Raw genomic sequence first — 26,322 nt, forward strand, 5'->3', positions numbered from 1 at the left:
CTGTTGCCAGGGCTATGGTCATGTTCTCATTTCCATTCTCTTGAACTCCTATCATAATCTCCTAACTCTTATTTCTGCTTCCAGCACTTATCTAGCTATGTGACCTCAGACAAGTTACTTCCCCCTCTGTAACATTGAATGAGCTAAAGTATATAGTGTAAGCTTGACACACAGTAAACATTATGTACATGCTTGCTATTAATATGCTTATACGTTAGTATATGATAGTATTGTTATTGATACCAGGATGAGATATTTGTATCTTACCACAATCTCCAGCTTAGTGACTTTTAGAAAAAATGTTGAATGGCTAATTGGATAGCTAACTAGCTCTTCTATAAATGCTGTCTTCTGAGAACCAGTGTCTTTATCTTTTCATGGACCCCTGTGTATGAATCATCATTATCAAAAGCACCCACTTTACAAGAAACCATCCTGGCTTGTTAGGCTACTATGCTAAGGGCAGGGAATAGATTTTCTCTGTGCTGTCCGTCAGGAACAGGTAAGTACCAAGAACTTTGATACAAATAGGGCCTAGGCAAAGATCACAAAACCAAAAATTCCTCTGGAAGTTAAATAAATATGTAATAGAAGTGAGAGGTAGATCAAAAGCACTTTTTAAACTTCTAATGCCTGATTTCTTTTAGGCCTTGGGCTTGCTGATCTTTAACAGAAGGTACTTGTCAGTTGGACTACATGGGCCATTGTAGTCTCCTTTTTTTCTAATTAAATAAAAAGCAAAGGAAAACATGAAGGCCAGATACTTGCCTATTTCTGAATGATCATTCGTTGTATGACCTTCTTTCTGCACAATGTGTGTAACTAAACCGAAACCCATTTACTGCTGTTTATCAACTAGATGAACTACGTGCTGTCAGTGAATGGCAGTGTTACTGTATAAACTTAATTTCACCTTGGCATCACTGCTCTTCTTTCTGCCTAGTCTCTTCAGGCTATGCCAAAAGTAGAAACTCTTAACTTATCAATAATGTGTATGGAAGTATTGTCCACTTTTACTCTATAGGTGATTTTGGGATAAATGTAAAAGGGAAGCATTTTTCTTTGTATTCTTTAAGAACTTTTTCTCAAATATTAATATTTTTCTAATATTAGGTACCAGATATTATTATGTATTATTTTAACAAAGATCTGACATACGTGGAGTTATTCCTTTAACAAAATTTTAAATGATTTATAAAAGATTAAAAGTTTCGAACCCATAAAGCACTATCCTAATAAAATGGCAATTATCATTTCTGCATGTTTTTCCTATATGTAGATAATTCATATCTATATGTATTAAGCAGAGGTCTTCAGAGAAACAGGATCAGTATGATATATGTGTGTGTGTATGAGTTTGTATGTATGTATAAAGAGAGATTTATTAGCTCATATAATTATGGAAGCTGATAAGCTCCAAGATCTGCAAGGTGAGTCAGCAAGCTGAAGCCCCAGGAGAGCCAATGCTGCAGTTCTAGTCTGAGAACCAGGAGAACTGGTGGTGTACTCTGAAGACCAGCAGGCTGGGGACCCAGAAAGAGTTGATGTTTCAGATCAAGTCCAAAGGCAACAAACAGCTGATGTCCTAGTCTGAAGGCAGTCAGGCAGAAAGAATTCTTTCATACCTGGGGTTGGGGCGGGGGGTAGTGGTAAACCATTTTGTTCTACTCAGGCCTTCAAATGATTGGATGATGACCACCTACATTGGGGAGAGCAATCTATCTTGCTCAGTTAACCAATTTAAATGTGACTTTCATCCAAAAACACTCTCACGAAAACACCCAGAATAATGTTTGACTAAAAATCAAGGCATCCCCTGGTCCAGTCAAGTTGACACATAGAATTAATCATTACACTATCTACATAAATGACCAGCAAATGTATAATTGTATATCCTCATTTTAGGAATGATGTTATTAATTGTATATAGTTATGTATAAAATTATTAATATATAACTCATTTAGCATACTGAGAAGTAAATATAATAAAGAGTCTTAAATTACTGCCAGTATCTCAAAGGATTACAAATCAAAATTTTTGTATATATGAGTATGCAATTAATCATTTTTGCTAACGGTATAAAAAATGTTTTTCATATATGAGGCCTTTTGAAAAGGTGTTCACATGTGCGGTTCTTTGAAGTCTAAACAGAAACATGATACAAATAGCCTGCGGCATGCTGTCTTGACCTTCATGCACATTTAATTGAATTCAGCAGGCATGTATTGAATATCTGCTGTGTTCAAGTGCTCTGTTAATTGTTATCAAGGATATTAAGATGTGTGAAAAAGGCTCCCTCAAGGAAGACAAACAAGGACACATCTTGACTATATTACAGGTAGTGTTAGTTAACTGTTATTAACAATATATATAAGTCATAACTATCATATAAGAGAGGAAGCTTTATCCTTTTTGAGAAAATGTATATAGCATTTGTAACAGATAACATCATCTCTGGACTACCGATAATAGGTAGAACTTTTATTGACCGATGAAGAAAGAAATTCCTAGTAGAAAGAACTGCTCAAGAAAAGCTTGGAAAGAGAAAGATTTATTTTGCCAATAGAGAATTATTTAGTGGTTCTGAGGTTTTTCTGTTGTGATAGGAGAAGGAGTGATAATAGAAAGAATACTTTAAAATCTGCCTGGAAAATGGAGATAGAGGCAGGTCAGAGTGAGTCTTGCGTATCATAAAGAATTTGGACTTTTGAAAATTGGGAGCCATGACAGTATTTGAAAAGAGGAACAACTTTTTCTAGTCTGTAATTTAGGAATAATTTAGGAGGCAATGTTAGGAATAGATTAAAGTGCTGTAAGATGAAAAGGATGCCCAATTTTATTTGTATTTACCTCAACCTATTTCTAAAGAAGATTTAAGACAGTTTGTCAGATTAAAAAATACAGGTGAGAAATTAAGAGCAAAATAAAAATAAGGACAAGAAAATAAGATGACACTGGAGTAAGACTGGTGCAAAAAATGTACATGGTAAGATTATGCAGCATTAGTAGAGATGGGCTAGAAGTCTAGCTCTCAATCTCTCTTAACAGGAGGAAAAATGGAAAATGATTACTTACGAGGAGTAACTCTCCTTACTTTCATCTGATCATCTTGCTTCCTGTTTCACAGGGTTAAAAAAATAGAAGCAATCAGGAAAGACTTCTCCCAGGATTCCACAGCTAGATTATCCACATAAATTTTCATATTCTTTGCTTCCTTACTTCAGAACTGTCTGTGCTTCTGTAAAGCTAACTGCTTCATTTGTGCAGTAGCTATCATCTCCTCCCACCTACTCAAGTGTTCTGTCAACCGTCTCCTGTCTCCCCTGCATTTCCACTTTTCCCTGTTGGATCATTCCTACCAGCATAAAATATGTTGTCATTTTTCCAATCTTTAAGAAGCAAACAAACAATGAAAAAGGAATCTTTTCTGACCCTTTTCTCCATCTACTGCCCTGTCCATTCTTAATAAGAAAAATGCTAGTCAAAACTGCAAAGAGATTTGTTTTTTCTCTCAGTTTGGCAAAAATCCAAAACTTCATAACACATTCTGTGGATAAATCTTGTGAAAAAACCTCTCATACCTTGCTGGTAGAAATGCAAAATGATACAACTTCTGTGGGGAAGAATCTAAGAAAATGTATCAAAACTACAGGTGATTTACTCTTTTAACCATGACCTCAGGGAGTCAATTAAAGAGGAGTACCTGCTTGTGCTAAATGACATTATCAACAAGGCTGTTTGCTAAAACATTATTTATAATAGCAAAAGTTTAGTAAAATTCTAATTGCCCATTAATAACAGACTGGTTAAATAAACAATGCTGTAGTCACAAAATGGAGTTCTATTCAGAAGTAAAAAGAATGAAATCTTATCTAAGCACTGGCATGGAAATACCTCTCTTGTTAAATTAAAACTGCAAATTGCTGAGTAATTTTTTAAAGTTCTTACCTTTTGTAAAAGAAGGAGCAAATAAGATTATACATATTTGCTTGAGTTTGCATATGGAAGCTTTAAAATAAATAAAATAATAAAAATGATTACTCATAGTGACGGGCTGGACTTCAAAGAACCGCACATGTGAACACATTTTCAAAAGGCCTCACATTTAAAAAACATTTTTTATACTGTTAGCAAAAATGATTACCCATAGTGATGGGGGGGAAAGTCTGTTCTGATAATTTCCAGTCTTATTTTCTGTTTTAAGTTCTCACATACATTTATGCAAAATATGAAATGATAATCTTCTCAAATCATTTGTTATACTATCTTTGGAGGAAAAAGTTATGAATATATAGTACTTGCTAAATTAAATTTTTACCATAAAATGATTTTTTAAAAATTCTGTTCCTAGATCCATATTTATTCTCTTGGAATGACATTGTATTGGGGAGCTGATCATGAAGTACCTCAAAGCCAAGTAAGTCAAGTCATCACATCTGTACAACTTTCCACCCTTTCAAAAGCTCTTCCATGTATTTATATGTGTTTTACAGTGTGTTGTCAGGCACACCAGCATTTCTATACTGGTTGTTCACATTAATAATGTTACACTCTCAGAATGAGATAATAATAAAATACTAAAGGAATTATTTTTCTTTTACTATTTTTAGAATTATAGCAGTCAGTGCCCGTGTCTCAACTATTCAGTCTGTGCGGTGTAGTAGCCTCTTCAAAATTATAGCAAGAGAAGTGAGAGTCCACTTTGTTTCTTCAAAGTTAATGACTGATAAAGAGGGATTGTAAATGTCTATGGTGATTCATTCTTGAACAGAAAGTGATAACCTTTCTTGATGCAAAAACTGTAGGCATAGTAGCTCTATATCTCTGTAGAGTTTATACTTCATTACTTTGTTCTTTTGTCACTTCAAAATCATACTTCCCTGCCCCTGCGGCAGCAGACACATACTAAGGTAAAGCTTTATGGGGTCTTAGGCTCTGGTGATCACTAGGCTGCTTCTAGTCTTTATTTTCTAAAGTAACTGCTTCCTGAAGACACAATATAAACATGGTAATAAATATGTAATCAAAAAGTAGTACATTAACAGTAGTAAATAATAATCAAAGATTTAAAAATAACTCTAGTTCATCAAAGATATAGCATACAGAATTAAGTTTTATTTTAGCCATTTAGAACTCAAAACAAAAATAACGAGGAGTATGTGTGTGTTTATCAAATTAAGAAGCAATAAGCATTTTAGGCTTTTATTCTAAAATTCAGCCATATTAAGATCCATGAAAGATGAATGATAGTCTTCAACTTGGTTTGGTTTCATTTTATATCATGAAAAATACTGTGTATTTACTTTCTGTCCTCAGTTTCAGTTCTACAAATGTCAGTGAGAAAGCTAAATTATTGCTGGAAATATTGGTGTCATATTCTATACAAACTTAACTCACACGTAAAATGTAATCACAGCCTATAATTAATACTTTCTCTTTTGTGGTAACTGAAAATGAAGTCATACATTTGTAATGTATAAATTGGAAGGGAAGTATAAACTTTTACTTCTATTTTACTATCAGAAATCATAATCATTTTTGGGAAATATTTAATATTAACCCAGAAATATTTACTAAGCACCTACCTTATGTCAGACTTTAATACCAGACACTAGGAATATAATGTCCCAGGCCTGTAGAATCCATTCATGGAATCAGACAACTAAATAACCAATTACACTGCATTGTGAAGAATTCTGTGTTGGGGAAAATGGAGGATGCTATGAAAAACCAGAGTAGGAGCCTCTAGCTAGACTTGGAGAGTTAGGATAGGTTTATTAAAGGGCGTTGCATCTAAGATGAGCTCTAAAGGATGGCATAATACCCAAATGGATGAGAAGTGGAAGGGAAGACTCACAGGGAAAGTGTATTTTTAAACCAAAGTGGATGTACCAGTGCAGACTCCCATCAGCAATGCTCTCTGCCTCACCACCACTTCAATATTATCAATCTCTTTATTTTTAGCCATTCTATTGAGTCTGTAGTGGCTTCTTTTTATGGTTTAAATTTGCGTTTCTTGGTATGCTTATTGGATATTTAGATATAATATTCCATAAATTATGTCAACTAATTTAAAAAAGATCTCACAATCTGGCTTTTGTTTCACCAGCATAATGAAAACTTATATTTAAATAACCTTGAGTCATTGCAATATTTGAAATCTCTTCTAATTTATCATGAGAGTGTCAAGTTATATCAAACACATTGTTTACGGAATGTTAGGAAATTATTTAATTCCTCAAAATAATGTATATATATAAACTGCTTACTAAAATACTTGAATAACCAAAAAAAATTCCATTTCTTTATCATAACAAAAAACCCAGAGTTTTTTTTATAATACTTCTTATCTGGGAAAGATAGATGTTAACCATCTTCTGCTAATAGTTTTTTTGGATTATGAAAAGATAAAATGCAGTAAAAATATATATGCTACTAGATCAGGAATTCATTTGAATTTGAAATATGTTGGGTGTGGTTTGTGTGACTCTTGGAATAGCTTATCTCATGTTAGTTAGATTTACTCACACTTTATCAACATGACCTTTTCTTGCTTTGTATTCAGCCTATTAAGCTTGGAGATCATCTCAACAGCATACTGCTTGGAATGTGCGAGGATGTTATTTACGCCCGGGTTTCTGTTCGGACTGTCCTGGATGCTTGCAGTGCCCACATCAGGAATAGCAATTGTGCACCTTCATTTTCCTACGTGAAACAGTTGGTAAAACTGGTTCTGGGAAATCTTTCCGGGGTAAGCTACAATTCTGATAGTGCATATAGTCATATTTTAAAATTTAGTAGCATTTCACAAAATTTTCTTTAAAGATGCTATATGGCTGGCATTTTCTCAGTTAAGACTAGGAGCAGGAGATGGAATTTCATGTTCTAATGTTAATTGCTTATTTGAAACAGTACTTAAAATTTAGAAGCCCAGTGCAATAATTTAGTCTCCTAGATTTTATGAGAGTTAGTCCTTTTTTTTTTTTTAATTAAAGAACTTTATTCTGGCAAGTATCAGAGAATCACAGCATGTTAGAGCTGAGAATGTCTTCTTGCCTCTTTTCTTACATCTTTTCATGGAGCTCTCAGTAAGTGGTTCTATCTGTTGTGAAAATCGTATGGACATGCAGAATGGGTTTCAGAATTACTTAAATTCACTTTCTATTGCTTTATACCTCTTTCTTACCCATTTGTTAGTCTGGACCCTCCCCACCTTCCTCAGACATTGACACCTGGTATATAAAGGGGAAGCATGCTAGATTGCCGCAAGACCAGGACTCCTCCATTTTCCTCTTGTCTTGGATATGAAGCATCCCAGGAATAACAAACTGTGTATCTAATAGCCCCACCTCTGCACTCCTTAAGTTATATAGCATCGTATTTGCTCTAGTTTGGGTACTCCTTGGTTTTTTGATATGTGGTCTAGATCTAAACTTTTTCTGCTCTTACCCTTTCGGGTATCGTGCCTGAGTCCCTCTGCTTTGTGTGGACTGTGGATTTGCCACTGTCATGCAGGATTCTTGCTGGCTTCCTCTTAAGTCCTCATTCCTAGGGGTTTGGTTCTGCCATCTTACCCAGGATGTCATATGGCTGACAGAGGTATATCCAAGTTCCACGAAACAGACTCCTCTAGTCTTCTAGGCGAGTGGTTTGTAAAATGCACCCCGTGGAGCCCCTTGTGGTTTTGGAGTGACAGGAATGCAGGTAGTAGAGGCTGAGTGAGTGAAGGCGGTTCTTGGCTGCTTATTTTCCCTCTTTAATTAGAGCTGCTCCAATTCTGTTTGATTTATTTGTTTATATTCCTACATGTGATTTTTCTTTTGAATAAAGGTAAAGCCACTAAAGACCTATGAAAACTCTTTATTAGGCCGAAGTTTCCTGCATATTTTCAAATATCTTTTGTTTAAAAAAATCCTTATGATCAAATAAACATGAGGGAAAACTACTTAAGGGAAATTAAATACATTTTCACTGCACAACTTCTTAGAGCCTTACACTGCATTGTGTTACTAACCTTCAAGAGGGATAGGCATGCAGGTGAAACATTTCTCAAACTTATTTGGGCCTTTTTTCACAGATCTTCCCATAATACTAATGTTATGTAAAACTCCCTTTGAGAAATGTTGATCTGTATACTAACTCCTTCACTTTATGAATGAAGAAGTTGAGACTCACAAAGCTATCTATCAGTGCAAGAATCTTATTACATCATACTTCCTCTAAGACTTTGGTCCTGTTTGCTGATTTTACTGCTATAGTAAAATTGCTGGAAATATTTTTTTCTTTGGTCTTTCCATGAAGAAATACTCCTCTGTGAAATTCTATTATCCATCCAGTAATTGCCTAAATTAGATAAGAGGTCTCCATCCCTTTAAGTTTAGTGTTTAGTTCTGTTTATTACAGTAACTTTTTATTGCTCATCTACATTGTAACCTGTGCTAACACTGTAGGAGATATAAATTTAAATAAAATATTTGCTCTGTCTTCTAAGAGCTCATATTTAAAGTTCTGCAACCATGTGCTTAATTAAAAAATGCAAAGAAAGGTATGAAAGGTAGCAGTAAAATCGTTAAAAGCAATGAGAGTTTGAGGAGAAAGAATACAAGTAATGACCATATTGCAAAATAAAACTTTGAACTAGATCCTGCAGCCGACATAGAAAGAGTAATCCAGGTAGAGGGAAGTAAACTTGGAGAAATGCTGTGAAATGGGAAAGAGCAGGATGTTTGAGGAACAGTAAAAAGTTTGACGTGGGGTATGCTGAGGGGTTGTTTAGTGGGAGGATGAACAGAAAGGTCAACTTGAATTGGCATATAGAAAGCCCACCTTTCTAGGGGCAGGTTTCTAAGAACAAATAATAATGCTCCTCTCATCTTTCCATTGCTCTTACTAGTCTCTTGAACATCATTGGACAGAAGTAACTCTGACAGCTACTATTTTTTAAGTGTTTACTTTGTGCCAGGCACTGCACTGTGTGACCTATGTGCTTTTTCACATTTATTCATCATAACAACCGCAGGTTAAAAGAGAGTGTCTCTAAAATGAAGATGAGATTATGAAGCTCAGAATGATTAAATAACTTGCCCATGATCACACACGTGGTAAATGGCAGAGACATGACTGGAATCTGGATCTCTGTGACACCAAAGTCTGTGCCGTTAGCCCCTCTGCTTCTCTGAAGCTGCTGTTGCCTGCAGTAGCTGACAGAATGCGTTAGTCTTTCACTCAGTGTGAAATCCATTGCAAGGGACCGTAATCCTACTTCCTTAAAATTAATTAGCATAGAGTAAAAGTCAGCAGGCCAGCTTACTTGTCCTGGTTCTTCCACTGTTTAATGTTTAACATCTTTGACTTCAGTTTTACTTATCTGTAAAATAGGAATTGTACCACCCACGTTACTTAACGCTGGTGAAGATAATTATTTCAATGTTGGTAAGCTTCTTCAAGGTCCTTAGAGTTTTCTTACTATTTCTCCCTTTATTGTAATATAAGGATAATAATAATATATGCCACATGAGGCTTTTTCAAGATTAAATAATGTAAAATATGTAAGCACTTAAGGTAGTGCCTGCCTTATAGTAATCACTCAATAAATGACAGCTATTATTACTAATAGTGTCAACGCAGGAATTCTCAAAGATACGGGATAGTATCTCTTCACTTACTGACAATATAGTACAGTCTAGATTAATATCATTTATGTAATTTAAATGATGGCATCATTTCAGAAATATTTCCATTTAGGTCTTCTTACTAGGAAGCATAATACCTTGAATATACTACCTTAAATGGATTTTTAATTCATACTTACACAAGTTTCACAAATGGAGGAATATTAAAAGGTGTATGTGTGCAAGCAGATATGTATGCTTGCTTATGGTGCCAGATTTAAGTAATTTCTCCTCACCGTTTTCTCTTCTTCCACTTATTTCTTAAAGTTTCTACTCAAATTGATCATTTGAATAAACTCAGTATTCTGTCTAACATTTCACCCCTTGTAATGTGGAATTTGACCTAATTTGACGTGCTATATTAAACAAGGACCCTCAGTTTAAGTAATTAAAGTTTAAGACTACTTAAACATTTTGTTCTAAATAAGTCTCAAAATTGATTTAAATTTGTCATCCTTCAGTATGTCCATTTAGTTTAAAGCATTTCTCAAATATAATTTCTGGCAGGCAAAGTCTAGAAAATTACTTTTGAAAATAATTTAAATCAGTACTCTCAATGCATAGTTACAATCAGGAGAAAGCTTTATTATATCAGAATTAGCATGGTTTTAAAATTACAATCAAACCTGAGAGATGAATATAGTTATCAGTTTAGAAAAAAAGAACACTTGAAGTTTGCTGTTTTGAAATGGAACTCATTTTAACTACTTTATTTTAACTACTTTGGCCCTAGTTAGCAGATTACTCTTTGATAACTGTTTCTTACCTTTTATTTTTTGAGGATGAATTGGACAGACCTTATCCAAGGAGTATGTATTAATAATAGCAAACGTAGAATGTTTTTACTTGAATGTTACACACTTCACAAATTATCTAACTAGTGTCATTCTGTAGGTAATTTCCATGAAAACAAAAGAGAGATTCTTTTGTCAAACTTGACTTTTGGTTACCCTTGTACAGACGGATCAGCTTTCCCGTAACAGTGAACAAAAACCTGATCGAAGCCAGGCTATTCGAGACCGATTGAGAGGAAAAGGATTACCAACAGGTAAGAGTACATAAATAGGAAATGTTTAGGCTTTAACCTTAGTTATTGTTTCCTTTACAAAATCATGCTTACCTAGCTTGGCAGTCTGGTAACTGTGACCATTATGGTCAGAAGTGTGCAAAGTGGAGACAGCAAACATACAGGAACACTAGGTGCATTAATATATAAATCTGTGATAGTTATACAGAAAATGTTAATAATACTGTCAGGACTCCCACAGTAAATCATTTGTTTCCTAATATTGTTATTACAGAAATAATATCATTTATTTACTTACTCATGGTATTTTGTATTAAAATACATTTTAAAGCACAAAGAAACAAAAAATACACTTGTGAATATAAATGATACTGAAACAGAAATTTCAGAATGCAGCATTCTTGTACACATTGTTACTTTCTATTCAGTTTCTTTTTTTAATGCTAATCACAACCCACTAAATTGATTTTATGACTAACTTCATGATTTGCAGTTATCAAATACTATCTTAGATTATATAATGCTTATTAAATAAAAACTGATGAAGAGTGATTTTGCTATTTGCCAGTACTGTTAGATAATTATGGGTCCTACATAATTATTAAATTGATTTTTTAAGGAAATGAACAGAAATCCCAAACACATGAAATGAAAGTAGTAAAATTTTAAATTTCAATCTTGGCTTATTTATAAAATAAACTTTCGCTTTTGCTTATTATTTTTGTTCTCTTTTCTTCTCATCAAGCAATATTGATAATTATGATAATTTAAACATTAGCAAGAATATTTTATGGGTGAAATATTTTATTGTCTTAAGTCTTAGAGCTGGAGATAAGTAAATGTAAATATTGCTTAAATATATTCTAATAAAATATTCTAATTTTTACAGTCAGATTAAAAAGTTAAGATGTTTAACTAATTAGATAATCAGAGCAGAGCTATCATATTTAAAATCTGTGAGGAACTTTCACTGTGGAAACTAAACACAGACATTTGATTATCTGGACCAAATGTTTTGAAGAATGCAGAGCTCTCATGTCTGAGAGGGAAGAATGTGTCCTAAGCAAGTATACTACTTATCTTAAGAAGTCAAAGAAAAGCTATAAAATCATTTCTGTGGAGTAATTCTGTAATAGTGCAGTTAGTTAAGTGTCTGTTTTAGTACTTTCATTTTACTTATTTTGAATAAGGATTGTTTTTCTGAAGAAGTATCTTAGCTTTCATGTCATAAATATAATCAATTTACTTCAGATTGCATAAGGCTCTGTTTCTAAGACATTTATTATTATTTGTGTGTGGCTCAGGAAAAAAGGGAAGAAGGCAGACTTGTTTAACTTAGTTTTTACAATACTTTGATCTAATTTTTAAAAGTATTTTTAACCCTTTCTTTTGTTTCCTTAAATCCTCATGTATATAGACACATCTTTCTCTCATAGATAAAAGTCTTGTTTTCTCTTATCTTAAAACCAGACTAGGACTTGAGATACGATAACATGTGAGCTTTGGAGCTAAGAATAGAAACACTTTAATCCTTCAAAGTTTCAATCACTCTCCTGTTTTAGAACTAAATGGAGTCTTTCTCAAGGAGACATGATGAATAATTTAATAAGTAAACATTAGGTTTTAAAGAAATGATTTCTGTTTCTCTTATTTATCATCTTTCTAGTTTTCTCCGTCCCTCCTCCTATCTCCTTTTATCTCTCTCTCTCCCTTCCTCCTGGCTTCTTTATTTCTTTTTCCTATTCTTCCTCTTTCCGAAGTTCCCTTGTCATCTCCTCCTGTCATTAAGTGGCCGCGCTATGGAATTGAAGTTTGTTTGCTTGTGACTTGTTGAGTTAGTAAATATAATGTTACATTATTGTTAATTTTTAAAGATAGTTTGTTTCTCTAAGAGTAAAAAATGTTCCTGTATATATGACACCCCCATTCTGTCCCTATTCATCATGAATCTATAGACTCTAAAGTAAAGAATGACCCTGCCATGTTTAGTTTCTCGAAGTTTAAAGACTAAGAAGCATCAACAAAGTTTGGATTATATTACTTTCAATGATTCAAAATCTTACTGTTACAGACATTAATTATTACCTAACACTTTAGAGTTAGTAATTAGAGATTGAACTGAATCTATGCCAACTATATAACATACTTAAAATAGCAGGTTATGTACTCATCATTTACATATATACATAATTTATGAAGCCATATGTAGATGCTAGGGATGGGAAAACTTGATACGTTAAGCACATTCGTTTTTGTAGGTGTTAAATTTAACATTTGTTGATTGACTGGAGATGAAAAAAGTTCTATAAAAATATTAGATACAATAATATATTTATAATACAATTTTAATGATTCCAAAAAGAAATCTGTGACACTCTTATGATTTATTTTTTCAGATAACCTATTTTGAATGTTAAGTTGTATGCAGAGTAAAAATTAAAAAATAAACTGTAGTTCACCATCTTGGCTCATGTTATTAGACTATTTTCTTATAACAACAAATAGATCTGAAGTTTTAAACCAAATTATTAATGTCTTTCCTTTGTAACTTTGTTTTTATAGTATTAAGACTTAGTATTATTGTCTAATAATGCTTTAAAATTCTGTGACTAAACAGACTGTACAAATGCGAATGAATAGAATTGACTGTTGCAACTTAAGAAAATTAGCAGAGAAATCTTTAAATAGACTGTCCATTCTCTAATAACCCTATCTCTTTATTCTCTAATAAATAATTCTCTAATAACCCTATCTCTTTATTGGAGAATAAAATCTCCCCAATGTCTAAATTCAAGAGACTTTATAAGAAAGTACAGTTTGTCACTCAGGATGAACCTAAATTAGTTCCTCTAATTTGGGGTATAATTAGAGGTCCTTATACTTAAAGAAACAGTAACGTTTTTTGGATCGAGTGAAATAGGAGAGGACTCCCCAACCCATCTTAGCCATTGCTTACCACAGGAGCACTGCTCAAAGGCTCTTTTAATTTATCTTTAACAAATTTATAAAATCACATCTCAAGGACAGAATCGGCATAGTATACTAATTACAGACATTACCAGGTAGAAGCAATTAAAAGCTAATAGTCAATGGCATACACCACTATAATATAAATCTTTAAGGTTAAAAAAAGTTACCTCATAAAGAAGAAATATTCTTTTAGGACACTGGTTTACTTTTGGGCAGTGCCAGTTCTTAAAAGTCCGTCGTCACTTGCAGCAAAGCAGCACTGTCATATTACATTAGTAATAACGCGTTCTCTTTGATGCAGACCAACCTGAAACCTGCATGTAGGGATAGCTTTTGTTTATTAGGTTCCTGACCACAGTTTTCAATAAATAAAATGTCAAAATGGGCGTGAGATACAGAATCAGATTAAAAGAAGTAAGCAGTTTTAGGGGTAATGCCTTGTATGTAAGTCATTTGATTGTTCATCTAAAACTTAACACTAAAATTTTTCATCTATGAGTAAATGACCTCAAAAGGTGTCTCCTTGTGTCTTATCTCTGAGATCTGTTACAGAGGCTAAGGCCCAAGCTAGTGGGCTGCGTGCCCCTGCTTTGTTATTTAATACTGCCTATGCTGATAAAATGGCTTCCTAAGCAGAAAGAAATCAGACATTTCCTGCCACGCTTCAGGTGGAAATTTACACCTTGATCAGATCAGGATGATAGTGCTTCAAAACTTGGGTGAATTGATAATATCCTGTTTCTTTTTTTATGTACTTGAACACATTTGGGAGGACAGATGGGGAATCAGGGAGCCCCTTTTAATACTGAAATGTCATTTTGAAGTTAGCTTCTAAGAGATGCTATGAATTTTTTGAGTCTGTGTGAGAGGAAAGATGAAGATATCCCATTAATGTTAATGTTAATCATAAATAACAAAAATAGTTAAAACACAATGTACTTTACAAGGAAATTTTTTTTCAACTTTACCTAATAAATGGAATGTGTTCTATTATGAAGACTCCTTATATTCTTACAATCTTTTCTTCATAGCTCTTCAAAGTTTATTTATTGTTCCCCATTTACCTTTTAGCAAGCCATGTACTCTCTGAAAGTGTTTATGGTTTCATTTTAAATTTGAATACTAGTATTGTATGTAATCTAATGTTGTCCATAAACTCTCTGAACTCAGAGCATCCTCAAGAGATGAAACCACTTATTCTGTTTTGAATAATTTGATTTTTTTATTATAGAATCTAAAACTTCTGTTGTGGTAGATCTTTTGATTTCTGGTTTTATGATTTTCTCTCAAAAGAACTTAAATTATCCCTCAGTTGATAATTATATGCTGCAGAAAATAAAGTATAAGCAAAAAGGAAGCAAAATTTAGATTTTTATGTTGCCCTTGTTCAGAAGAGCTCATAATATTTCATACGGGTTAATTCACTTATCCTGTCATCTCTAAAAAGAAGGCATAACAGATTATACCCACATTTTTGTAGGCCAAGGAAGTGAGAAACAGAAATGAAGTGGCTTGCCCAAGCTCATAGATTAAATGATAAAACTAGAATTAAAACCCCATCTTTTGATAATAAGCTTTCTGGTAGATTATGCTACCTAAATTGGCTTTAAAAGGTTTCAAAAGTTACATAACCAACCCATTCTACAAACATCCTTTTGGAATCTCTTTTATCAGGAACTGGAAACACAAAAACCAGTACAACATGGTCCCTTATGTTATTCTTTCAGTCGGGGGTCAGGGTGAGGAAATGAGTTGGAGTGGTGACAGATATATCATATAATGGATCATTTTAATATAATGAGAGAAATGTCTTCTTAGAGGTCCGGCATGCTCTGTGAGGTTAGGTGAAGGAGCTACTAACTCCGCCAGAATGGGACAGTATCGCAGAAGCCTCCACCTAAAATCTTTTAAGAGTAGCTCCAATGGCACTCTTTTCAGAAGTATTACTAGTTTATTTTCCTGTGATCAAAATGAGTAGTTAGCATAGCTATTAGGTGTACTTAATTGATTTTAGTGCTGTTTATTGCTTGTTTAATAAAATAGTTATAATAGTCTGGGCATATGTCTAGAAAGATCTGGAAAGCAGTTGATCTAATCTCAAATACAGTTATTAGGCTGGTGGCACTGGTGTTAACAGTATGTCTTCACTGATCTAGTAGACTTAAGTAGCTAATAAATGGGCCTAGAATTCTGTATTTCTCCTCATTTATATGGCCAAATTCTACTCTTGAACTGTCATTTTGAGTTCCCAGATTAGTGAAATTTTTTCCCTAGTGCTTTTGCAACATAAAACAACCACAATATTATATTGCTATGTATGATGCCACATTTATTTTATCCACCTGTGACGTGTTACTTGGGCAATTACATGTCTAGTTGTGTAGTTGAAGACAGTGAGCATCATTGACATGAGAAAACGCATTGAGACTCCTGCTGGTTGGGAATATGTGATTTAAGAATAGTAATGTTTGTAACCTGCTGAAATCCACATCTCTGGGTCCTTACCTAAAGATGTGCCTCCTTTTTCCTCCAAAAAGTAAACCTAGGCTAGAAGATCCCCTGGAGAAACCACTTAGCTCCAGACATCTCTTTTCTACTGCTTGCTTTCTCTTCCTTCAGAAGGTCACCCACACTCAGTTTCTCCCTTTAATGCTTTCATGGCTCAAAGCTCTTACAATTTTACTTTAGATTATTTGTAACAAGTGTGCACATATCACCTTGAACCTTGTCTCCCACCTCTACAACTTTTTGCCCGTTTTCCTGAAGAGTATCACTGCCCCCTTGCTCCCCTCCCCACCATCTTACCTTCTCATTCTTCCTGTTCCACCATTCATTCTTTGTCCTTTTGACGACTAGAAGAGACCTTAACTGTGGCTCAAAATCATCTTCTGTTAAGTAATAGTCATGAGATTTTTAAGTTAGCTATCATAATGTGATTTTCAAACATATAAAGCAGATTAAGCCATGGTTAAATTTGGCATATTTTGTAGGAAGTTAGTGAAAACTTATAAAGGAATTGTTTTTATTATAATTTTGCACTGCCCTCCAGAATTTTAAATAAATTTCTGAACTTTTAATAAATATGAAATGAAATATTTTCATGTCTACTAATTTGCATAAAGACAATAAAAAACCTAGCATTTATAAAGCAGTGGTTATCCAAGAGCCATCTTACTAATTTTAAGCTTCATATGGCTAATGAGAAGACATGGCTCTTTTAGGATACCATGACCTATTAATATATTGCTAGTAAATACTAATGACCTAGAAGAGAATGATAATTTACTTGTTCCAAATGGAATAGACTCATGATACATTTGGAAAGTGGTCTGTTTCAATAGTGGTCAAGATAGGCTTCACTGAAGAAGTCATTTAAAATAAAACTATAGGATAAGAAACAACTAACCGCAAGAAAGGTCTAAAATAGACCATTCAGGGCAGAGAAAATAGTATGTACAAGGCCCTAACATATAAAGAGATCCTAACAGAGAAAAACCCGTGGCCTGGATGGAATAAGGGTAATGGAGATGTGACTAAAAAGGATTCAACCGGCACATCCAAAAGGAGTCTAGATTTTATTTGGAGTACAGTAGTATGCCTTTGGGACTTATTAAGCAGGGGAGTGGCATCATGGAATCTGTATTTTGAAAAGATAGTTCTGGATGCTGAGTAGAGAGTAGCTGAATGAAGAAAGAAGAAACAGGGAGACCATTGCAGTTATCTACTCAGGTGATAAAGTTAACTGGGAATAGGGGGATGGCAGTGGAATTGGAAATAATCACATGGAATAACGTAACTTTGAGAATTTAGCCTGCCAGCACTTTCTGATGGATTTGATATGGGAAATAAAGAAGATGAAGGGTTTCAGTATGGTACCCATATTTCTGTTTTGAGCACTCAGCTGGGTAACAGTGCCACTTATTGAAGTTGGAAAGAAAGGGGTAAAATGCACATCTCTGGATGTGGAAAGCAAAAGATTAGTTTTAATCATGTTCAGTTTGAGGTACTTCTGAAATATACTAGTAGAAGTTTCAATTATTTCAGATTGGAGCTTCCAGAAGAGGTCAGTGCCAAGAATAAAAATCTGGGAGTTGTCAGTACATAGATAATACTTAAAAGCGTTGTTAATAGATGAAATTATATAAGGAAAGAGTGGAAAAATAGGGTCCTAAAACTCATACCCAAGGAAATCCAACAATTTGGATATCCAGTAGAGGGAGAGGAAAAAGCAAAGACTTAGAATGAGCAGTCTGAGCAGTAGGAGGAAACCAGGCTTGTAGAGACAGGAAGGTGACTCATTAAGGGACTGTCATCACTTTTAGTTGTTGTTGCTGAGAGGTAAATAAGGTATGGATTCAAAACTGTCCATTGGATTTGGTAATATGGATATCATTAGTGATGTGTGATGAGAGTTGCCAAGGTGTAGAGGAGTTGGAAGTTGTCTACAGTGGGGAGAATAATGAATGTGAAGTGAGAAATTGGGGGACATAGTACCTAGAGGGAAATGTGACAATAGGAGAGAGGTTCTGTTTGGTTTGGTTTGGCTATGGAGGTATTAGAGCATTTTGTATACCAATGGGAATGACTCCATAGAAATGGGGGATAATGCAACAGAGAAAGGAGAAATTATCTTCGGTTAATATATATATTCTTTGGAAAATATATATTATATATAAATTAATGTGTAATTTAATAATATGTTAAATAATATGTCAATCTTTATTAATATGTAAATTATATATTAAAATATATTTCATATATGAATATATAAATATTAATTTTATATAATCTTTGGTTAATATATAAAATCTTTGGGGAAAAAGTAAAAGGAAGGAGGAATTGAACTCATATTGGGAATTGGCCTTCGACTGGTAGGAAATGTCATCCTTTGAGACAGTAGACAGAAAAGATTGCAGACACAGGTAGATGTGTAGAATTAGTCCTGGAAAAATGAGAAAGCTGTCTTCTGACAGCTTCTATTTGCTTCGTGGAATATGAGACAAGATCAAAAGACAGAGAGGAGAGAGTTAAGGTGGGAAATTTGAAGAATGAGGAAAAGCAAAGCAGTTGTTGTGGAAAATGAGTGAACTTACTATTAACACATAAAGTTTAGTGTCAGAATAGTTGACCATGAATTTATGGTGTTGTCAGAATACCCACTTGTTTGATTTTCTCTGAGTTTTGACTACTTGTTGGTAGATGGTAAAAGAAGGCAGATTGTTGAGTTCATCTATGGTTGTATGATCCTTAAATTCTTTCAGTTCTAATTTTTTATCTGCTGTATTCTGTTTTCAAGAATATCTTTGTTCTCTATTTTGTAATATAATTTTAAATTAATGACTTTCAATGTGTGGCTTAAGAATGTAACTCACCACTAAATACTGCAACGTAGACATATATTTATCAATTTTAGATTATATTAGAAGCTGAGGTTGGTGACAGTCTGTCTAGATGTGATGTGCCTTATTTTTCCGTGTTCTATAGATGATGTGCCTCAAGTATCCATGTTACCCCTGTTTACACTTAAGTGGATCCATTTTCAGGGGACGATGGGTTACAAGAAAAGCAAAATATTTGAATCCAATTCTCAAGCAATTATCTGTTGCTATTCTGAAATTAATTCATTTTTCTATTAATTTTAAGATAAAATTTATAGTTGGGGACTTAAAGCTTATACTTCTTGCTCTGAGGAGGCAATTAACTTTTCAAATGAATTAATAAATAGTTTTTTTATTACTAGAAAGGTTTTAGTCATCATTTTTTATTGTATCCATAGCAAATAGATTGTCAAAGAGGGATCACAGATGGTCACCCAGGAAATCTTTAGTGTTTATGGTCTTTTGGGTTAGTTACTATAACATACTTTTCTACATTTCTCTTTTTTTAATAGTAGAGCCATATATATGTGTGATTTTGTTGTTGTTGAATCTGTGGATTCAAAAATTAATTTCTGGTTGGGCATTTTTGCTGTGTCTCAATGCATTTACTGACTGCTGCCTTAAAAAAATTAAAATGGCTTATACTAGTTTTAACTATATCAAGGACTAAGGCATAAATAAGAATTGGTACTTTATTCCAGTTGAAAAATATTGATACATTATGTTCGAGAGGAAAAACTATTTCAGTACATGATGGTCTGCCATGGAAAAATTAAGTTTCTTCCATAATTTAAGCACAATCAGATTGTCTGGATTTCAAACACAATCAAATTTTCTGAAAACATTTCTAATCATAATAAAAATTTGATACTTAAGAATTCCAAATACTATTATCTTTTTTTCCCATCCAGAATATAGCAAAAAAAAAATGTTGTTTCTTCTTTAAACATTTATTTCAATGACCAGAAGATGCCAGGGCTTCATATTAAAGTAATACATATTTGAATTATGTCTTTAGATAAAGGAGTAGACTATATGTTTTATTATTACCCCCAAATAATTTCATGAATAATTAATATTCTACCAAACTGGAGAGTATCGGAAACTCTTACCTGTTTTTTAAAACCAAATAATTCACCTTTAAATGCAAAATAATGCTACTTTAAAAAGTAAATTCAATCTGTTATTGATATCATTAAATAAGAAACATTGGACTCTGAAAAGTTATACAAACATAGCATCTCTTTCCACTTGCTCTGTCATCACTATCACCATCACCATCACCACCACATTTCAGCTCTGATTCTCCATTGGAGAATTAGGAAATTGCCACCACTTTCATTGTCAATAGTAAGGTTACATTCCAGTTATTTTTCTAAAACTTCTGTACATACATGATAGATTCTTATCATTCCAGGGAGAAGCTCTACTTCTGATGTACTAGACACATACAAGTCTCCATTCTCTCATCAGACCTTTCTTAACAAAGGGCTTAGTAAATCTATGGGATTTCTGTCCATCAGAGACACACAAGATGAGGAAGATTATTTCAAGGACATTTCATCAGATAATAATTCTGGACATGAAGATTCTGAAAATTCCTGCTCCCCTTACCAGTTCCAAACTAGTGGGGCAGAAAAAAAAGCTATCCGCAGCATTGATGTGCTTCCCAAGAAGAAGATCTGGGCTTCATCCATGGACTTGCTCTGCACAGCTGACAGAGACTTCTCTTCTGGGGAGACTGACAGATACCGACAGTCTCTCCTTGAGGCGGTAACAGTGCGGACTTCAACTACTCCTCGAAAAAAGGAGGGAAGATACTCAGATGGAAGCATAGCCTTGAATATCTTTGGCCCTCAGAAAATGGATCCAGTGTTTCACACACGAGAATTGCCCACCTCCTCAGCAATATCAAGTGCTTTGGACCGAATCCGAGAAAGACAAAAGAAACTTCAGATTCTGAGAGAAGCCATGAATGTGGAAGGTTAGTAATTTTGTGTGTGTTTGAGAGGGAATTGAATTGAAATATTTAAAATTATGTTTTGAAATAAAGAAGGGTTGTTAAACCATTCCACAAGTCTTATTTCCACTGCTAAACCTCTGGTACCCAGGTTAGTCTCTTACTTCTCTGTCAATTTCTGTTCTTCCCTCCACAAAAACCCTAATTCAAAGTACACTGCTTCCACAAAGCCATCCCTTCTAAACACACCCCGCCCCATCATCTAACAGTCTCTCAATATTTTGGGTAGTACGTTTTTAGATTGTGAGCTTCTCAAGGGCAGGAGCCATATTTTATACTTCTTTTTAATGCTACACAGTACCGCCTGTCATGCACTGTCTTGCGGGAGGCTTCCGTAAAGGACTGGTTCATGGAAATGAGATGGAGTTCATCAAAATCAGCAATCCCAGGGAGGCATAGTAGCCTGGTGATAAAGCGCTGGTTCCCAAACCTCCAGCTTCAAAAAACAAATTTTGGGACAAGACTTCTGGAAATTATCATTTCTTTGGTGTGGAGTGAAGTTGTAAATCTATATTTTTAGAATAATAGTATTTAGTTTTATAGATTAATAGTCAGCCTAGGTTTGAATTATGTGATCCTTACTTCAGCAGTTGGACTTAATCATTCCAAGTCTTGCAGTTACCCTGTGTGTAAAATGGGCTTAACAAAAAATAAATTAATTGTGTAATGAATGTAAAGTAATTAATAAGTCAAATTATTATATATTTCGTATGAGGACATAAAATAACTTTCTAAATGATAAACTTATTTGCAAGGGAAAGCTGTTTCAAAAAATATCTGACTCACACACAAAGCATAGTATATTGAATAGAATAAAATTACGTTCTAGACATTGGATAGAGGCTATTTTTAGTCTCTTTAGATGGAAGAGAAAGCAAAATAAGAGAATTTTCAACCTAATCCTCTACATTTTTGAAGATTAAAGTTTTATAACTGCCCCTTGACTGCTCTGTCCCTGGGACATAGTTGATTAAAAGGATCTGTAAGGTGCTTCTAGTTCAGTGAGAGTAGTAATATAGGGTCATACTCATTTTTAAGGCCACTGTCCCAATTAATATTTTTGATTCATGGATTGCTTTTAAAGCGCTCTGCTAAATGTTTGCTCTGGTACTTCAGTTTTAAGCATAGTTCTGGAGCTGAAAATACACTCCACATTGTACTTTACTTCTCAGAAATAAAGGTTTGCATTTTTTTTCCAATTCAGGAATTGCAAATCAGTAAGGAATTTGAAATTACAGAGGAAATATTGAACACTTAATTGATATTATGGGTTTGTATGTACTTGCATTTTTAAAAACATGAGCCATCATTATGAGATGGTCAAGTATAATCTAGATCTGAAAACTTTCAAAGACAGAAAGTAAAAACTTAGAAATTTGTTTTATGCATGATTTCAACTGTTATGACAGCAAAAAATAGTCACTTTGTAGCTTAAAATAAAGTCTCCCAGAGTTTGTATTTCATGACTAGAGTTGTGCGGTAGCTAGCATATGAATATAATTTAGCTGGATAGTCTTATGAGCATGCCTTTTTGGAGACATTTATGTAAAGAAATCCTACTAATTGTGGGAAAAAAATTCCCTCAATGATTCAAATATATAAAACCATGATTGTCTCAGAATATAAATCGTGAGGATGCACAGTGTTTCTAACATTTAAAAGGCTGAGTGATTTCTTTTTTGGGGGAGTGGGTAATTAGGTTTCTTTATGTATTTTTTAATTAATTATTTTATTTTATTATTTTTTTTTTTAATTTTATTTTTTAGTAGAGGTACTAGGGATTCAACCCAGGACCTTGTGCATGCTAAGCACGCCCTCTACCACTGAGCTACACCCTCCCCTGAGTGATATATTTTCTGAACATGTGAATATGAAAATCATAATTTCTGATGTTCTTGTGTATGTTACAAAAGATTATTTGACCTACTGTTTAGTAAATTAATAGTAGTGTGGATTAGTGAAGTCCGAGGAAAGTATTTTTAATACACTTGAACCTTGGTTTGAGAGTTAAATATTAAAAAATCAAAACTTCAGTGAAAATATTTTTAATTTGTTAAATTATGCTGCAACAAATAGTCTGTTTAACATGCTTTGTTTGAATAGGTGATTTGGGGGATTTCCTGTGAAATTAGGATTAAGCCAAATTATGTCCAGGTTTGCATAGAAGTCTTTTATCTTCTCAGGAGACGTGCACACATGTGTGTAAGTGTATTAAGGAAACTCAAATAGACCAACTTGTTTCCATATATGCAAATATATCTGCAAAGGTGATATATAATCTTTGTAGACTTTTATTTGTTGAAAATGATAACTTGTTATTAAAAATCAAATTTCCAGTTTTAGAAATTTTAGGTTTCTTATAAGATATAAGAAAAGGAAAAGATCTTTTTAAAATAAAATAAAATATGCTTTGAATTGTGTAATATAGGACAATTTCTATCCTGAAATCTTTCATTAGTTTGGAAGAGTTTTTAAAAGCATTTACTACCACAAAGAACCTACCCATTTTTCCCCCAGGGTATATTTTATAACCAAGTTAAATAAAACAAAACACCTTGGAAATATTAGTTTATAATGGAAATACTTACACTACCTTAAATAAATTCCATTATTATATAGTGATTTGCAAATAGTTATAAATTATGTTTTCTTTAGACTAAAAGCATTGTTCGAAAGGAAGTTTAAGGTTTAGAATTCAAAAGCAATAGTTCTTGTTATTTGGTTGAGTGACTTGCTGGTTTTATGCTGTACTGTCTTTCTCTAAAGGAAAGATAATTTACGTTAACTCTGCAAATAAAGCGCAGATTGCTAATATGAAGATTTTAGCTAGTATACAAAGAAGAAAAAAGAATTAAAAATAATGTAAATCCCATTTATCTCATTTAATTCTTAGGAAAAGTAGGCTCCATAGATCCCTTTTATGTGTGACAAATCAAGCAGAACAGTTTACATGACTAACGTACACATTTTCTTGTACATCTTTCTTTTTAAATATTCTTGTTTTAAAGTACTTGAAAATATTTTCATAATGCTCTGTACAGTTTTTGTGGTCTTTACAATTGGAAGTTGCTACTGGGTATGAGTAATTTTAGAATTAGAAGAGGTCTTAGAGTACATGTGCTTGGATCACATAACTAGTTAATGATAAAGTTTCCATCATTATGGGAGATTGTGGATTTGTGTCACAAATTTCAGCATTCCAGTCTAAAGATTTCCCACTACATGTTACTTCCTAATTTTTAAAAAAGTTGTGTTCCAGTGTTCACTGTGTTACTATAGCAATCAGAAGAAAAGAAATTGGTAAATTTCAGCTTGTTCTTCTGGGCACAGAAGGAGATTCCGTGAACTAATAGGACAGACCGTTGTCTCCTTGAACCTCAGATGTATAGCCCTTTCCTTAGCCTGGGCCCCATCCCCTTGAAAGGAGCTTTTACCTAAATCACCTCCCTCGCATCTCCTCAGCTGACAACATCAACCAGCCAGCTAGCACAGGGGTGTCCAGACCTTAAAATCATGGAGTTTGGTAGTGGAAGGAATTTAGATGTTATTTAAACCAAACATCTCATTTTCAGAGACCCAGAGTAGATTAGTTTGCCAAAGCAGAGACATAATTCATAATTCATAACAGAGGTGAATATAGAATCCAGGTCTCTGGAGCTCCAGAATAAGATTTTTTCCACTCTGCCATTCCGATTTCAAGCAGCAAGCGGACACATTTCAGATACATTATTGGGAAAACATTTTACTGCCTGGAAAGATGAACATTCAGCTAACCACCTAAACAAATTCCTTACATCTCTTCCTAATAAAATTATATAATTTTAATACAGTGAATCATTATAAAAGAAAGGCTCGAAATGAGGCATTTTTGGTTCTTTCTTCAGTAAACCACACTGGATAGCAGTTAAGATGTGGTTCCATTGTGTTACATGCTCTATTGTGGCAGACACTGGGGTTTTGTCTGGTTTTGTTTTAGATAGTGTTTTGGTGGGGCTTTACTATGGTGGGGTCTGTAAGATGGTTATCATGTGCCCCATGAGATAAGGGAGTAAACTGTCAAAAAGCAGTGGTTTTATTGAGTGCTCTAATTTCTTTGGGGAAAAAATAAAGTTAGAAACAAAAAAGAAGCTAAAGAAGAAACTGTGATTGAAATAGAAATATAAAATTACTACTGTGATTATTAAGTTAGTACTTTACCTTTCAAATAGTTCTCTACATTCATAAAGAAGTAGAGAAGGGGCAGAAAGAAGCGTAACAGATTTCTCTCTTGGAAACTAATTCCAAAATTTGATATCATTCCCTTTTTTTTTTTTTTTTGGCTTTATTCTTTTCATTTTACTCTTTCTACTTCAGCATGGGACTGTCCTATTCTACTCCTTTCCTTTTTTCCTTGTTTCCAGGATTTTCTTTTCCACCTCTCTCTACTCCATCTCAAGATCTGAGAAATTGTCTGTTTTCTAATAAAAGTATCTGTCGCCGTGTTGTCTGTGGTGTGATCACCACACACTCCCTATCCCTTGCTCTGTGGGTTGGCAGCACACTCCTGATGATGAGAGAGTGACTTGGAACCGGTACTGTGAGTATAGTATGAACAGCACTCCACACCCTGGGTGGGGACCGTGAATAGCATTTTGCTTCCAATGGTCCAAACTCCTCTGCGTTCTGTGTGATACTAGAAGGGAGAGTATGAAGAACAGATATAACTAAATTCTAGAAAAGTGACTATGGTTAAATATTACTTACGTAAGGGGTTTAAAGTCAATCTACTTTCTGTCTAAATTAAGTATTGTTTCCTTCCTTTCATTGCTCTGGCCCCTGGTCCAGCCTAGTTTGGCTGTTCTGTGACTGCTCTGGGGATACAGCTTAAACTCTCTGTTGTGCAACTAGAATACGTAAACCCTCAAGTATGTGATCCTGTTCTCATTATTGAGGCACCTTAAGGCTTCATTTCCGTTCAGATTCATTCCATTGGATTTGAAAGTGCATAAGTTTTTATACATTTCAGAAAAGCAAGAGGATGGATTCATAAATGTTATAGTTCATCATGTAGGGTACTCCTAGTGACATTGTTATGGAGAGAGAGAAATTTTTTTCAAAACTTCTCTCTTTTCTAAGATCCCAAACTGGTAAAGATGAACTACTCAGTTTTTATTTCTTCACCCTATTTCCTTGTGAATAGCCCCACCTCCCCCCACCCCGCCAAAAAAAGACTGAGTTGTTATTGGGATTGCTCCATGAACTAAAATAAATAATTT

At 33.9% G+C, this 26,322-nt stretch overlaps 1 protein-coding gene across 11 annotated transcripts in view; it reads left to right on the plus strand.

The window, feature by feature from the left end:
• Nucleotides 1-26,322, plus strand: part of PTPN13 (protein tyrosine phosphatase non-receptor type 13) — a 179,621-nt gene that overhangs the window by 64,031 nt on the left and 89,268 nt on the right. For 10 of the 11 annotated variants that reach the window (XM_064486104.1, XM_064486111.1, XM_010983122.3 and 7 more), the window contains exons 4-7: nucleotides 4,353-4,418; nucleotides 6,567-6,752; nucleotides 10,633-10,720; nucleotides 20,465-21,031. In XM_064486104.1, the coding sequence (XP_064342174.1) occupies nucleotides 4,353-4,418; nucleotides 6,567-6,752; nucleotides 10,633-10,720; nucleotides 20,465-21,031 (907 nt within the window). The remainder of the gene's footprint in view (nucleotides 1-4,352; nucleotides 4,419-6,566; nucleotides 6,753-10,632; nucleotides 10,721-20,464; nucleotides 21,032-26,322) is intronic. The other variant, XM_010983128.3, reaches the window with a different exon arrangement.

This window comes from Camelus dromedarius, chromosome 1 (assembly GCF_036321535.1).
Source record: "Camelus dromedarius isolate mCamDro1 chromosome 1, mCamDro1.pat, whole genome shotgun sequence".
NCBI classification, from domain to species: domain Eukaryota; kingdom Metazoa; phylum Chordata; class Mammalia; order Artiodactyla; family Camelidae; genus Camelus; species Camelus dromedarius.